This window comes from Hemicordylus capensis, chromosome 1 (genome assembly GCF_027244095.1).
Source record: "Hemicordylus capensis ecotype Gifberg chromosome 1, rHemCap1.1.pri, whole genome shotgun sequence".
NCBI lineage: Eukaryota > Metazoa > Chordata > Lepidosauria > Squamata > Cordylidae > Hemicordylus > Hemicordylus capensis.
Genome location: NC_069657.1, coordinates 67,367,844 through 67,383,828, shown reverse-complemented (window position 1 = coordinate 67,383,828; position 15,985 = coordinate 67,367,844). Strand labels below are relative to the sequence as shown.

The 15,985-nt window shown below is 42.5% G+C and overlaps 1 protein-coding gene across 23 annotated transcripts in view; it reads right to left on the bottom strand.

Moving 5' to 3' along the window:
• The window catches only part of RYR3 (ryanodine receptor 3), a 644,727-nt gene that overhangs the window by 106,968 nt on the left and 521,774 nt on the right, over positions 1 to 15,985 (bottom strand). For all 23 annotated transcript variants that reach the window (XM_053280309.1, XM_053280347.1, XM_053280383.1 and 20 more), the window contains 2 exons: positions 15,116 to 15,286; positions 134 to 193 (listed from right to left, as the gene is read on the bottom strand). In XM_053280309.1, the coding sequence (XP_053136284.1) occupies positions 134 to 193; positions 15,116 to 15,286 (231 nt within the window). The remainder of the gene's footprint in view (positions 1 to 133; positions 194 to 15,115; positions 15,287 to 15,985) is intronic.

Below are 15,985 nucleotides of genomic sequence, written 5' to 3'. Positions count from 1 at the left end.
AAATGTATACTGTGAACTTTATTTAAACAAAAATGTTACAAAGGAAACAAGGAAGAAAATTTCCCACTCAAAGTTAAATATTTTACATTGTCTAAGGCTAAAAGATTTTTAAACTGACAGGTTTTTTGTTTACCTTTTCCTGCAAATGCAAATTATTACGTAAATGTTCTTTGACTTCTTCTTCTGTATCTTTCTGTGAACAAATATAAACACCTATTAATTTGTGCCATAATAAAGTTTAAACCAACATATCAAAAGTATCATTTTTGCAAGTAAATATCCTGATGAGAACAGTCTACAACAACTTTTAATATGGTAGCAATGTTTAGTCAATTAATTAGATCAATTTAAAATCAGGCAGAAGATTTTTTAAAAATATTATTTTTAATGTGTTTACGTATCCACAGGTAGCAGAAGGGAATGCTTTTCTGAGATGAAACCTGATATGAAAGACACGTGCATTTTCCAAAAACAAATAATGCTTTTTCCTTCAGAATGATATGTCCATATAGAAAATAGTTGTACTTTTAATCAATTAACTAATTATCTCATATTATTCATCAACTAATGTTTCTTTAATGATGGCACAAAATTTTATTATTACATTATGTTGCAAAAACAGGCCACAATCGGGGCGGAGCCACCATTGGGCCAACGGGTTCAAAGAACCCGGGCTGTGCCCAATCAGGGGACATGCCTCGCAGCCCTGACACGCCACCCGCATCTGATGTCAGATGCGGGGGTGCAAGTTTAGCTTCCACGCGGGGGCTGTGCAGCCCCTTTGGGAGCTAAACTAAGGCTGGCGCTGCCTTAGCATAGCTGCCAAAGGGGCCACATGGTCCCTTCAGTAGTTAAACTCCAACTCCCGAATGGAGCCTCAAGGCTCCGTTCAGGAGCCCCCCGCCCCCGTGTCTGATGTCAGATGTGGGAGTGTGGCTAGCCCCTGTGTCTGATGTCAGACGCGGGGGGCAGAATCAGCGGGGCTGCTGTCATGGCCGCACACAGGCCACTGGCGGTCAGGCTCCGCCACTGGCCACAATTTAACACAGCATTATGTACAGACTGTGACTAAACAGTGTAATCACTAAATATGCCTCAGTCTTTGAAACAGAAATATGCTTGAGGAAAGTCTCTGCAATTCTAGACAAACTTTAATAGTAAGAAAGTCTCATTTAACTAAATGAAATTTAATTCCAAGTAAACATACTGGGTAAACATACTGCAGATCTCTGAGCAGTTACCATATATAAATTGTTTGAATAAAACAGTAGCTGTATCAAAACAAATCATATGTTTATGTCTACCTTTGACTGCTTATTCCAGAATGGTAGCTGTGTTATCCTGTTACAGCAAACAAAGATAAGAATCCCATGCTCTTTAAAAACATTGGTGTATTTCACATGGAACACCAAACCATGGGTTTGGCCCCTTTCTTGACAATATTGTAATGGATTTGAGATTATGATGATGAATGCTAGTTACCTTTTGTTAGGAAGATCACTATCTAATAGATCTGGATTGTGATCTGTTGCCATTCATAAAGCTGGGTTTTGTGCCTGCCCAGGACCTCATGGATGGATTCCAAGAGCAACCCATGGCACCCATGCTCTGCCTCCCACATTTGGCATGGCCATTTATTTTGGCAGTTTGGGCAGCATTCCCTCCATTTCTTTCCAACTACCTTAGCATTAACCTCATTAATGTTTTCCTCATTAACCTTAGCATTAACCAGTTTTTGATCCTCGGTTAGGTTCTGAGAGTAAAGTGATTGGACTGCTTTTTTCTGGCTTTGTGACTTGGACAGTTTATTATTATTACTCTTTTGCCTTTTGGATGTCAGATTTTGTCCATTTTACTGCTTTTTACACTTGGCTTTCCAAGACGCTAAGAAGACTTTTAAGAAATTCATTGATTGTGGCAGCAAGTTGCCATCTACTGACCACCACAACTGTTCTCTTTTATGTTTGGGCAAGAAACATAATACTTCATCTTGTAAAATCTGCCTTTAGTTATCTCACCAAACTTTGAAGAATCGAGCTGTGCGTCTTCAAGTATCATTGTATGAACAAGCACTTCAACCACCAATGCATTGACCGCATCGCCTTCAACATCGGTATCAACACTGAAGTCAGTGTTAGGGGCTGTAGTGGCCACACAGTCTAAAGCCTCAACATCTGGTATAGCCTTGATGGATACAGTGTTCAAGCACCCAACTGGCGTGCTGAAGAGTTCTTCTCCTCCTCACCATTAGGAACACACACCAAAATGAAGGGCATCAGACAATGATTGACCTTCATCCCCATTGCCAAAAAACCATAAGAAGAAGAGTACTGCTTCAAATGCAAGGTCGACAGTCAGTACAGCATCTCTGACTGCTGTCGAGATGACATCGGGATTGACATTGACGCAGGGAGGACCAACTGACCCAGCGCCGGCTACTGTACCATCTACAGTATTGAAATCTGCTGGCAGGACTCCATCTTCAGCTGCTGTGCAACATTTGACATCAAGATTTACATTGATGCTGGGAAGGTGTTCTACCCAGCCATTGATGCTGTGCAAAGATCTCATGTCACTGTGCAAAGATCTCACTGTGCAAAGACACTCCACTTCAGTTTTAGCACCTTGTCAGTCTCCATTGAGGGCTATGGTTGAGAAGCCTTGACATTCTCCCTTGACAGTGAGGGAAGGTACCTCTTGACTCCATGGACTGGTATATCCAAGGAGATCTGTCATCAATGCCAAAATCATCAAGCTAGAGATTGATGAGCAGCATCAAAGTGAAGAGGAATCTTTGGACCCTGTGGCCACCAAGAAAGTTTTCTCTCTCTTGGGCTTGACAGAGAGTACCCCTTCGGCCTCAGCGTTTAAGGGATTCCTGAGTCAAGATTTATATGTAGATCCTGATTTGGATGAGGGGGACGTACCAGTCCCTAAAACACAATCCATGTCTCCAGGATGTTTTATTCCTGCTAGTCCCATCACTCATCCTGCAGCTTCCCTTTAAAGGGGTGATGCTGGACAGTCCTTCATTCAAGCCTCAATGCAAGTGTACCCATCAATGGTGTTTCTCATTGGGTCATGACTACTCAACCACACCACATTTTCCTAGTTACTCGGAAGGCTGTAGGGAAATGTATGGCACTGCTTCCCCAGGACTTCCTTATGATTATGTTTGTGGAAGGCATAACAGATTTCTACTATGGAAACATTTCACCATGTGCAGTTTCATTCCGGAGATCCTGGGGCTTTTGCTGCTCAGTTGAGTTCCTCTCTCTTTAGGGCTCCAGCTCTGGTGACTGGCTGTACTTCTACTCTGTCTCAGACTCAGACTTCTGTACCTCCTGTTTCGACTCCTATTGTTTCATTGCCACAAGTGCCTACTTGTATCTTACCCCAAGAACTTGCTACTATCTCTACACAGCCTCATCTACTGTAGGATGACACGATTGCTCCTGCTTTGCCTGTTCATAACCCTGATGTACAAGTGGAGAGTAGGCCTTAATCTAAGGGCGACTACAACTCTTCCTCCAACTCCAAGGCAAAGTCAGTGGGCACTGAACATCCATCTGACCCTTCACCAGAGGAAAACACCGTTGATTTCCCCAAATGAAGAATTGAAGGTGTATCACCTGCAAATTTCTGAAATGGTGAGGCCTTGGGCCTTGAAATCAGGAAACAGACAACTGAAGTGAAGGATCCTGTATATGACTTTATGGCTTCCTCTCATTCTGCTCAACCAGCAGCCTTCCCAATCCTGCCTATTAAATCTAAGGAAGGACAATCTGCTTGGGAGGTGCTCCAAATGTCTACTCCCACTTCAAAACATTTAAAATGGTTGCATCGTGTATAGGAGGGCAATTGCTCATTTCTAGTGAAGTATCCAACTCCTAACTCGTTAGTGATTGACTGTGCTATCTCTTCTAAATTGGGATGCTGTCATACTACTCTGGCTGATAAAGAGGTCCATAAAACTGATGTTATGGGCCGCAAAGTTTACTCTACCACTTGCCTTTCAATACGCATAGCTAACTATATTGCTTGCATGATCAAATATCACCACTCTTTGTGGGAATGTTTATTGTTTGATTGAATGATTAAGTGCCGTCAAGTCGGTGTTGACTCTTAGCGACCACATAGATAGATAGATAGATTCTCTCCAGGATGATCTATCTTCGACTTGGCCTTTAAGGTCTCTCATTGGTGCATTCATTGCTGTCGTAATTGAATCCATCCACCTTGCTGCTGGTCACCCTCTTCTTCTCTTTCTGTCAATTTTTCTCAGCATTATGGACTTCTCAAGGGAGCTGAGTCTTCACATTACGTGTCTGAAGTATGATCGCTTGAGCCTGGTTATTTGTGACTCAGGTGCAAATTCTGGATTGATTTGTTCTATGATCCATTTGTTTGTTTTCCTGGCTGTCCATGGTATCCTTAAAAGTCTTCTCCGACACCAAAGTTCAAAAGCATCAATACGTTTTCTATCTTACTTCTTCAAAGTCCAGCTTTCACATCCATAGAGTGTCAACATTTATACCAAGATGAAAAGTCTTTGACACCTGAGGAATTAAAAAAGCGTTTTAACCCCTACTAACTGGTCAAAGAGTCACCTTTTAAATGTGGTGATTCTCTTTATTTGGCAGCGGGAGATTAACCGGCCCTATCCACCCCCAGCACAGTACTTCAAGTGGCTGGTGTCTGCCTTATGTTTCTTTTTAGATTGTGAGCCCTTTGGGGACAGGGAGTCATCTTATTTATTTATTACTTCTCTATGTAAAACACTTTGGAAACTTTTGTTGAAAAGCGGTATATGTAAATATTTATTGTTGTTGTTTTGCGGAGACTTTTATTAAATCCACCAGTACTACATGTCATGTCAACAGTTGAACACTCCAAAGCATTTGTCAGTAACTGAGTCCAGAACAATGTTGACTGCTGTCTCTATCCAACACAATGTTTGGCTTCACTCAACAAACCTGAAGAATAATAGGAATGAAAAGATTGAAGAATTGCCTTTTGATGGCAAAGGTCTTTTTAGCGAAGAGACCGATAACGCCATGGGAAAATTAAAGAAATCTAAATATATGGCAAAATCCTTCACATCTTCCACTACGCAACTTTATTCACCTTCTTGATTCAGGCCTTAAGGCCATCAAAAGCCTACAAGCCTAATGAAAGAAAAGATTTTAGGAAGCCTTTCGGCCATTGCCAATGTAGGCCTTATGATTGGAAGGCGAAACAATCATGAGGTCATGCAGTAAACCACAGGATCCCTCCAAACCGTATCTTTGATGTTTGGGACAGTCCACCAGTTCCAACTTCACCTGCCACTTCCATCAAACTGGCAAGGTATGCACCTGCATGGCACCACATGACATCAGACAAATGGGTTTTACGCATTGTCCATACAGGCTATGCAAAAGAGTTCAAGTCCCTGCCAGTTTATACAGGCATATGATACACGCCTGCAATTACTAATTTGATGGCAGAAGTAAAGGTTTTGTTGGAAAAAAGAGGTATTGCCCCTGTACGGTGGACATGTCAGAGAGAGGGTTTCTACTCTCACTATTTCCAGATTCCAAAACAGGAAGGTGGGATCCTTCCCATTATGAACTTGAGATGGCTCAACAAATATGTCTATGCCAAGAAATTCCATATTATAATGTTGCAAGAGATCCTTCCACTTTTCTTCAAGGAGTAGCAGCTTGCAATGTTGGATCTAAAAGATGCATACTTCCACATAGGCATAATAGGAAAACCACAGGAAGTACCTCAGATTTACCATCAGAAATGCAGTGTTCCAGTACAAAGTGCTCCCCTTCAGATTGTCAGCTGCTCCAAGGATGTTTATAAAACGCATGAGTACCATCATTGTTCATCTAAGAGTGAGGGGCACTGCCATTTTCTGCTTCTTGATAATTGGCTCATTGCTGAGATGATGAAAGATGACTTACTTTCTCAGACTTCACATGTGTTGCGTCTCTTAGAAACTTTGGGGATTCAGGTGAACTGGGAAAAGTCCCACTTGGATTCTGTGATTGATTAAGTGCCGTTATGTCAGTGTCGACTCTTAGTGACCACACAGTTAGAGTCTATGTAAAGTTCTGTAAAGGGCATAAATTACATCAGTGCAGTTCTAGACACACAAACCAAAAGGGTATACTTACCAGAAGAATGCTGTCTTATACAGGATTTAGTTCACAGTTTCTGGACAAAGTCGATTCAGAGAGCCCATTTCATTCAAAGAATGCTCAGTCTGATGGCCTCTTGCAACTCCATGGTTCAACACGCCCATCTGCGAATGTATCCCCTTCAGATATGGTTCCCTTTGGTTTTCAGGCCAAACATAGACAGTCAATGCAAAACTCTAGAGATTCCAGACTTAGTCCAGAGATCCCTAATGTAGTGGACACTGGACAGGGCCCTACGAGAAGATGTACCTTCCCAGCCTCCATCTCCAATGATGCGGGTCACCAACTATGCTTCCCTCTCTGGTGGGGGAGGCACACTGAGGCTGACAACAGGCACAAGGTCAGTGGACTGCACGACAGAGGCTGCTACATATAAACCTTCTAGAGCTTGTGAACATGCTACAGATGCTAAAGCCATTCCTACCACTGCTGCAAGGACAGGTTGTCCAGCTAGAGCTTGATAACACCACAGCTATTGCTTACTTGAACAGGCAGGGAGGAACTGTCTCCTGGTTCCTCTGTGCCCTCAGCATCCAATTATGGAATTGGTTCATTGATTATCAGATTATCAGTTGCTTTGCATATCAAAGGCACAGAAAATGCTCTAGCGGACTATTTAAGCAGGTCAATACGGAGTTCTCTACAACAAGAGGGGGAGGTCATTCCAAAATATTTGTCCAAGAACTTTAACTCATGCGGGACTCCTTCCATCGATATGTTAGCGACATCTCACAACAAAAAATGTCTCCAGGACTGCTCCAGGGCTGGGAGCTCTCTCCATGGGGGATACTTTTCAGCCAAGTTGGGTGAACGGTCTTCTGTATATGTTTCCTCCATACCAGATACTGGGCAAGCTGATTGTCAAGATTCTAAGCAAGAACGTCACATGCATTTGCTCACCCCCTGGTGGCCTTGCCAATCATGGTTTCCACTGCAACTCATAATAGAAACATGTGTTCCGGTGTCTACCCAGTTTTCCAGATCTTCTGTCACAGGACAGTGGGAGTGTTCTGCATCCCAACTTAAAAACTCTGAAGCTGACTGCATGGAGAGTAGGCTCCTCAACAACATACTTTTAAATGAACAAAAGTCCTTTACCAGTTGTAATTATTCTTACAAGAGGAAGCATTTCAAATCCTATGCTAGACTTCAGGGCTTCCGACCTTCTGAGGCTATGATCAGAGACATGTTACTGTATCTGACTAGTATGAAGAACGCTGGTTTAGCTAATGTTTCCATAAAGGTTCATTTGGCTGCTATTTTCTCACAACACTTGGGATGGGATGGTAGGGCTGTCTTTTCCCATCCTGATTGCAAAATGTTTCTCAAAGGGTTGAATAATCTTTATCCCCCTATAAGGCAACTCTTAGTGCAATGGAGTCTATCTTTGGTGTTATCCACTCTGACAGATAAACCATTTGAAACAATGGCAACTGCCTCTTTGAAACTAATTTTTTGAAACAAACTACTTCTTTGAAACAGTTTTTCTTGTGGTCATTACCACAGCCAAGAAGGTTAGTGAGTTGACTGCTCTATGTATGGATAGACCTCTGTTGGGGGAAAATCAAAGAAGGGGAAGTGAACCAAAGTTTTACTTCCTGGCTGTGGTATTTGGGAAAGATGCTGTGAGTGCAAAACAATAAACAATAGCCTCTCTGTGGCTTGAAGGTTGGACATGCACAGTAGTTATAAAAATATATCTAGCCTAGAGTACCGTGATTGGTTAATGCTTGTACATTGTATGTACAATGTGTGGGTACTCATTCTGACCAAATGTATTTGCATAACTGATAAGACTTTGGTATATAATCTGTAACCACCATTTTGTGGAGTTCTTCCTCTCTCGTTCTGGTGATTGATGGAAACCCGGTACCGTGATCAATAAAGCTTTGATTCTGATGGAACGGTATGGCCCCTGCCTATAAAGAACCCTAGCATTACAGGAGAATTTCTCCAACACCTTACGCTAGATTTTACCCTAACAAGGTGCTAATGAGACTAGATCCATTTTTCTGTCCTAAAGTGGTTTCAGACTTTCACCTGAATCAGGATATTGTCCTACCAACATTCTTTAGAAACACTACCACACCTCTGGAGAGATTGCTACATGCTTTAGATGTACGCTGAGCACTCCTATTTTATTTGGACAGGACTAAGCACCTTCGTAAGTGCAAGTTGCTCTTTGTGATTTATAAATGCAGAGCTAAGGGCTAATCTATTTCCAGGCAACGTTTGTCTCATTGGCTGGTCAAGTTAACCTCCTTAGCTTATAAACTGCAGAAAGTTGACCCTCCAAGGACTATACAGGCCCATTTGACAAGGGCTTATGCCACTTCCGTTGCTCATTTATCGGGCATATGAACTGAGGACATTTGTAAAGCAGTTACCTGGTAGTCTGAAGAGCCATTTGTGAAACATGATGCTGTTGATCTTTGCTCTGCTGTGGAGGCAAATTTTAAGAAGAGCGTCCTAAAAAAAGGTGTTATAATAACTGCTGGCTCCCTCTACCTGGGAAAGATCACTAAACACCCAGATTTATTTATTTATTTATTTATTTATTTATTTATTTATTTATTTATTTGATTTAATATACCGCTCAATCCAAAGACTCAGGGCAGTGAACAAAACAAGAACAGCAAACAAGATTTTAAAATAATAATAATTATGAATGGCAATGGATCACAATCCAGATAAACAGGTTGCTCACTTGCAACTGACTATCTGGTAGTGATCCACTGACATTCATAAGACCCTCCCATCCTTCCATATAGCAGTCAGTGAATGATGCTATATATTTAAACAAATAAAAAATATTCTCTCTCTCTCTCTCTCTCTCCGTCAAAGGTTCCCCTCAGAGGCAAGCATAGTCCTTGTCATGACTAATAATGTTAGAAAATTATATCATCACGGGGGGGGGGGGGAGAGAGAGAGAGAGAGAGAGAGAGAGAGAGAGAATTTCCTAACATTATTAGTCATGACAAGGACTATGCTTGCCTCTGAGGGGAACCTTTGACATTATTTTCTCTCACAGCAGTCATCCAGGAACTGAGGGAATGGAGTCCAAGCCACCAAAATAAATGACCACATCGAGCGCGAGAGGTGAAGCATGAAGAGCTCATATTCATTACTGAAGGGGATGTGGCAGGGAAGAGGTACTGGGTAATCTGGTTACGGGAACAATCCAATAAATGGACCCAGGGAGAATTAAGAAGAGTGAGAGAAAGAGACAAGTCAAAAGAACAGGAAAGAATCCAAAAGAACTCAAGTAGAAGAGGGGAAAAGAAAGAGCCAGGAGAACCAAATGGAGACTGAGAGTGGCAAGCAGAGAGAGAGCTGAGCAAGTTCAGGGAGAGAAGGATAGCACAGCCAGAAAGAGACACCAGCATGAAGAACAAAAGAGGGGTAGAAAGAAGCCTAAGTCTGAACACAGATTCTGTCTGAGCTCTGCGGTCTGACTGAGCAAACCCTACAGGATTGGTGGTCCCCACTGGGGGCCTCCTTTTTAACCAGTAATGGAGTTACCACACTCCCTGCTTTAACTGGTAGGGGGTGAAAAAACCCTAACAGAACGTCCTAGCTTTACCTGATGGTGACATATACACCTACACACAATCACACATACCCAAGGAAAGGCAGGGGGAACCAGGGAGAAAAGGGGAAAACCCCTGGGAGCAAAAAAGGAGGGATTCTCCTTGTACAACCCTATCCAATGTGAAGGAAGGCAAAGTCAGAATCTCTGTGAAGAAAATGGGGTGCAAAGATGGAGGAGCAGAGGGTCACAATCTCCAGAATGGAGCCCAGAGACTATGCAATATGGTGGGCTTTGGGATGGCTATTATTATAGGTTGGAAGAGACTTTATTACATACTTCACTGGTGCCACTCTCAGTTAATGAGTGAGAGTGACTCCAGCGTGACTCCGGTAGAGGACAATGGGTTTGTCCTCCAAGAGTGACTCTGGTAGAGGACAATGGGTTTCAAGGTAGTAAGAAATGAAGATGGGATCTTCTTTTTAGGAAAAAGGTGAAGTATTTATTTTAGCAAATTAGGGTTTGTTGATACTGCAGATTATAATTAGCCAAGAGGTATGACAGAGATTTTAGTGCTGAGGTTAGGAGTGCAGTTATGTGATTGAATGAAGGGGAAGTCACAGCTGTCTTGCCCTGGAGTTTCAGGAGTGCCAAAGCTTCCATAAGGCAAAGCCTGTTTTTGATATTAGGGTGCCTGATCTGGGCTTCTAAAACCTGCGCTCCCTCTTTGGCTAGTCTCTCTATGCTGCTTCTTGCCACAGTGGTGAACATTGTCTAACACCTGGACTGTCCATGGAGCAGGTATGTCCAGACTGCTGATGGAGAAATTCTGGGAATTCTGGGTTCATTTAATGAGCAGAGGCCCTCACCATCCATCAGGTTCAAGCTTTATTGTTCATGGCATGCTGGATGTCTCTCTTCCAAGAGCACACACTCTGGCTTTTGGCAAGAGTCTTTATACTGTTTAGAGGCTATAGGATTGAGTACAGAACCTATCAGAGGCCAAGGTTTCATGGTATAGACCAATCATACTAGTACAAGGCAAGCAGAATAAAGCTTAGCCATTGGTAGACAAGGTGAACCAATTACAAGGCAGAAACTAGCAATAATGACGAACCAGCTTTAGCTGTGCTTATGCCTAGTCAGGCCGGGAAAGCTATGGTCAACAGGTGTTTACCTCTACTCAGGTGGGGCAGAGGATTGTTTCCAAGAAAATGGGCCCTTGTAATGGCAGGGTGCAGAAACTTGTGACCTTTAGGGCTTGTGACCTTTAGTATGATAAGCCCTAAACACATATGAAAGCCTTGGTATACATATGACAGGCTTGGTCTCGGGCTTGGTGTTGGAGTCTCCCAGGCTTGTAGTACTGGGAGAGTTTAATGTTCACATTGGGACCAATCTATTATTTATTTATTTAATTAATTTTATCAAATTTGTGCACCACTCCAAACTTTTGTCTCTGGTGGTTTACAATAGCATAAAACCAGTTTAAAACATATACAAAAAACTTAAAACAATTTAACGAGTTAAAAATAAACCAGAGATTAAACTCCCACCAAAAATTGTTTTTAGGAAGCTGAGAAAGCTTGGGCAAAAAGATGGGTTTTCAAGTGTTTTTTTTTTTTTTTTAATTGCCAGAGATGGGGAAGATCGTATCTCAGCAGGGAGCGCATTCCACAATTTTGGGGCAGCGACCGAGAAGGCCCATCTCTGCGTAGCCACCAAACGAGTTGGCGGTAACTGGAGACAGACCTCCTCAGATGACCTCAATGGGCGGTGGGGCTCGTAGAGAAGAAGACACTCTCTTAGATACCCAGGGCCTAAGCCATTTAGGGCTTTATAAGTTATAACTAGCACTTTGTATTTAGTCCGGAAGCCTATTAGCAGCCAGGAGTAACATGGTCTCTCCGAAATGACCCAGAGACCAACCTGGCTACTGCATTCTGAACCAACTGAAGTTTCCGGACTACGTACAAGGCAGCTCCACGTACAGCGCATTACAGAAGTCAAGTCTGGAGGTTACCAACAGATGTACCACTGTTCTGCGGTCATTGATCTCAAGAAATGGGCACAGCTGGCGTATCAGCCGGAGCTGATAAACAGTCCAGGGTGGCTCAGGAGTTGTCCAGGGTGACTCATGACAACTATGGGCCTATCCCAGCTGGTCTCGGGACTGATGCATATTGCTGGTCACACACTTGATCTGGTCTTTCACTCTGAACAGAGTGGTGTTCTGTGGGTGGGGTCTCCAGTGATTTTCCCATTGTCATGGACAGACCACCATCTGTTTAAGGTTGGACTCACGACCACGTCCCACCTCCACAGGGGCGGAAGGCCCATTAGGATGGTCCTCCTGAGAAGGTTACTGGATCCAATAGGATTCCTAGAAGCCTTAGAGGGATTTAGTGTTGGCTCTGCTGGTGACCCTGTCAACACTCTGGTGGAGAACTGGAAAAATCAGCTCACCAGGGCAGTGGACACAATCACTCCTAAGAATTCTCTTGCACCCACTTCGAAACTGGCCCCTTGGTATACGGAAGAACTACGGGGGCTGAAGTGGTGAGGTAGATGACTAGAGCACAAGTGGAGAAAGACTCGACTTGAAATCTGACAAATTATTACATAGAGAGCATTTGAAGATCTATGCTCAGGTGATACGTGCGGCAAAGAAGCAATTATTTTCCTCCCACATCATGTCCACAAATTCACATCATCCAGTGGAGTCGTTCAGGGCTGTGAAGGGGCTAATCTGTGCCCCTTCTCCCTTGAATCAGTACTTAGAACCAACAATTACTCACTGTGACATTTCTAATTAGTTCTTTGTGGACAAAATCTCTTGAATTTGGGATGACTTAGATTCAAACTCCACAATTGTTACAGAGTCTGATGCCAAGGTGTCCAGCAGCTTCTCTTATGTGATGACCCTGGATCAGTTTTTCGTGACTCTTGAGGATGTAGACAAGTTGCTTGGAATGGTGTGGCCTACCACCTGCCCTCTTGATCCTTGCCCGACATGGCTTATACTATCTGGCAGGGAGGCTGTTGTAGAGGGCCTGGTAGAGATTATAAATGTGTCTCTGAGGGAGGGCAGGAAGCCTCCTTGTCTTAAGAAGGCAATCATTAGACTGCTTCTGAAGAGGTCTACCTTGGATCCCTCAGAGTTAAACAATTACAGGTCTCCTAGCTGGGCAAGGTGATTGAGAATGTGGTGGCCTCCCAGCTCCAGGCGGTCTTGAAGGAAACTGATTACCTAGACCCATTTCAAACTGGCTTTTGGGCGGGCTATTGGGTGGAGACTGCCTTGGTCAGCTTGATGGATGATCTCCAATTGAGAATTGACAGAGGGAGTTTGACTCTGTTGGTTCTTTTGGATCTCTCGGTGACGTTTGATACTATTGACCATAGTATCCTTCTGGAACATCTGAGGGGATTGGGGGTGGGAGGCACTGCTTTGCAGTGGTTCTGCTCCTACCTCACAGGCAGATTCCAGATGATGTCTCTTGGAGACTGTTGTTCTTCAAAATCTGAACTTTCCTATGGTGTCTCTCAGGGCTCTGTATTGTCTCCGATGCTGTTTAACATCTACATGAAACTGCTGGGAGAGATCATCAGGGGATTTGGTGCAGGGTGTTAACAATATGCTGATGACACCCAAATCTATTTCTCCATGTCAATATAATCAGGAGAAGGCATAACCTCTCTAAACACCTACCTGGAGGCAGTAATGGGCTGGATGAGGGATAACAAACTGAGGCTGAATCCAGATAAGACGGAGGTACTTATTGTGAAGTGTCAAAACGAGTTTGATCTGCTGGTTCTGGATGGGGTTATGCTACCCCAGAAGGAACAGGTTCACGGTCCTGGGGTGCTTCTGGATCCGAACCTCTCCCTGGTGTCCCAGGTTGAGGCGGTGGCCAGAGGTGCTTTTTATCATCTTCGGCTGTTACGCCAGCTGTGTCCATTTCTTGAGATGAATGAACTCGGAACAGTGGTACATCTGCTGGTAACCTCTAGGCTGGATTACTGCAATGCATTCTATGTGGGGCTGCCTTTGTACATAGTTCAGAAACTGCAGTTGGTTCAGAACGCAGCAGCCAGGTTCGTCTCTGTGTCATTTAGGAGAGACCATATTACTCCTGCCTTGAAGGAATTGCGCTGGCTACCGATATGTTTCTGGGCAAAATACAAGGTGCTGGTCATTACCTATAAAGCCCTAAGCCGCTTATGCCCTAGGTATTTAAGAGAACTTCTTCTTCTCCATGAGCCCCACCGCCTGCTAAGATCATCTGGAGAGGTTTGCCTGTGGCTGCCGCCAACTTGTCTGATGGCTACTCAGGAATGGGCCTTCTCAATTGCAACCTCTGGACTTTGGAATGTGCTCCCTGTTGAAATAAGAGCCTCCCCATCTCTGGCAACTTTTAAACAGACACTGAAGACACATTTATTCACGCAGGCTTTTAATTAGATGTATAGTTTTAAATAATTTTAATACTGGGTTTTAAATGTTTTTATCTTTAAATGATTTAAATTGTTAATTGATTTAATGTTTTAAATGATTTTAATTGTAAACTGCCCAGAGACACAAGTTTTGGGCAGTATAGAAATATTATAAACAAACAAACAAATAAATAAATAAACACAACTAGGTGAAGGGGATAGTGGAATTTTCCTTCATCACTGCGCACCTCTCTAAGGGCACACACAGGGTGTGTGTATACAGGGGGCCCAATTCTGGACCTCCTAAAATATGTATATGTACATGGAAACTGGGTAGCAGGCACATAACTATGTACGAATATGATGGATTTCAACAAAAGTTCCCAAAGCGGTTTGCATGTAAATAAAATAAAATAAAATAAAATAAAATGGCTCCCTGTCCCCAAAGGGCTCACAATTTAAAGAAGAAACATAAGATAGACATCAGCAACAGCCACTGGAGGATGCTGAGCTGGGGATGGAAAGAGCCAGTTGCTCTCCCCCTGCTAAATAAAGAGAATCACCACTTTAAAAAAGTGTTTCTTTGCTCAGTTAGCAGGGGACTATCTGATGAAGTGGGCTCAAGCCAAGTAAGTTGATGCCATGATAAGTCTGTATGCCTGGCATAGGACTCTTTTTGTAGTTGACTACTTCTGCAAACCTTGAGTGCTTTGACTGTTATTTTGTTTTAAATCTTGAGTACCTAGTAGTAGGAGAAAGGCAGTATAAAAGGTTTTTAAATAATCCTGTTTGTTGGGATATGTTCCATGCATAGAAGTGGCAGGGCAGCTCCTGCTACCACAGAGCCCCATCTGCACTTCGAAACCCCTTGGATGAGAACCACAGAAACTATGTGGTTACCAATATTTGAAAACTTGCTCCTCAGTGTTTTGTTTTTAAGGATAAATGGTTGACTTACACAGCTGAATCTGGACTTAGCAAGAGAAATCAGTTCTTGATCTCCTGGAGTACACATATTCAATCCAATGGGAAGCATTTTTTTAAGTGCAGATACAATCAGAGAAGTCTGTATCGAGTATAAATCTCCTCTGCGCTTTGATTTCTTTCTTTCTTGATCATGACCTCCAGACTACAAGTGGAAGATACATATGAAACATATTATATAATTATTTGATCATTTGTACTAACATAGTTCTCTTCATACAGTTCCACCAAATCTATACATTTATACGTGTGTGTGTATCTCAAAACATTGATACAAATCAAAACATGTTATATTTGAATGCTTAAACTTGATAAAATAGAAGAGAACAAAATTTCTGTGGGATATGTTTAAGCAATTACATTGTGCTAATTACTTGAACACAGAAAAAGTATATTTGAATTTTCTGGAATCTATATATTTCTAGAAACATATATACACATACAAATAACACTTGAAATGGGTACAAAGTTATGACAAACTGTTTGAAGACATCAACCATGTTTCTCATGTCTCAGTCTTATATACATATATGAAACGTATCTGCATTGCTGCTTCTTTAAAAGTCTGATCTCTGCAAGGTATGAATTCAACAAAACATACACCTATGAATATGTGCACTAGAACACTAGTCTGCTTTAGGTTCACTGTTGATAAAGAAATATGGTAATATATATCAGACTACACTGTCAATAGCTTTAGTCACCCAGGGTATAAGTAGAGTGAGCCCTAGGAAAGAAACAGTAAACAGGTTGCAAATCAACAAAGCAACTGTCCTATACTTCCCAAAATACACAGTGTACAATTTTATTTAAAATCAAACTTTTTATTTAAGGCAGCAAATCA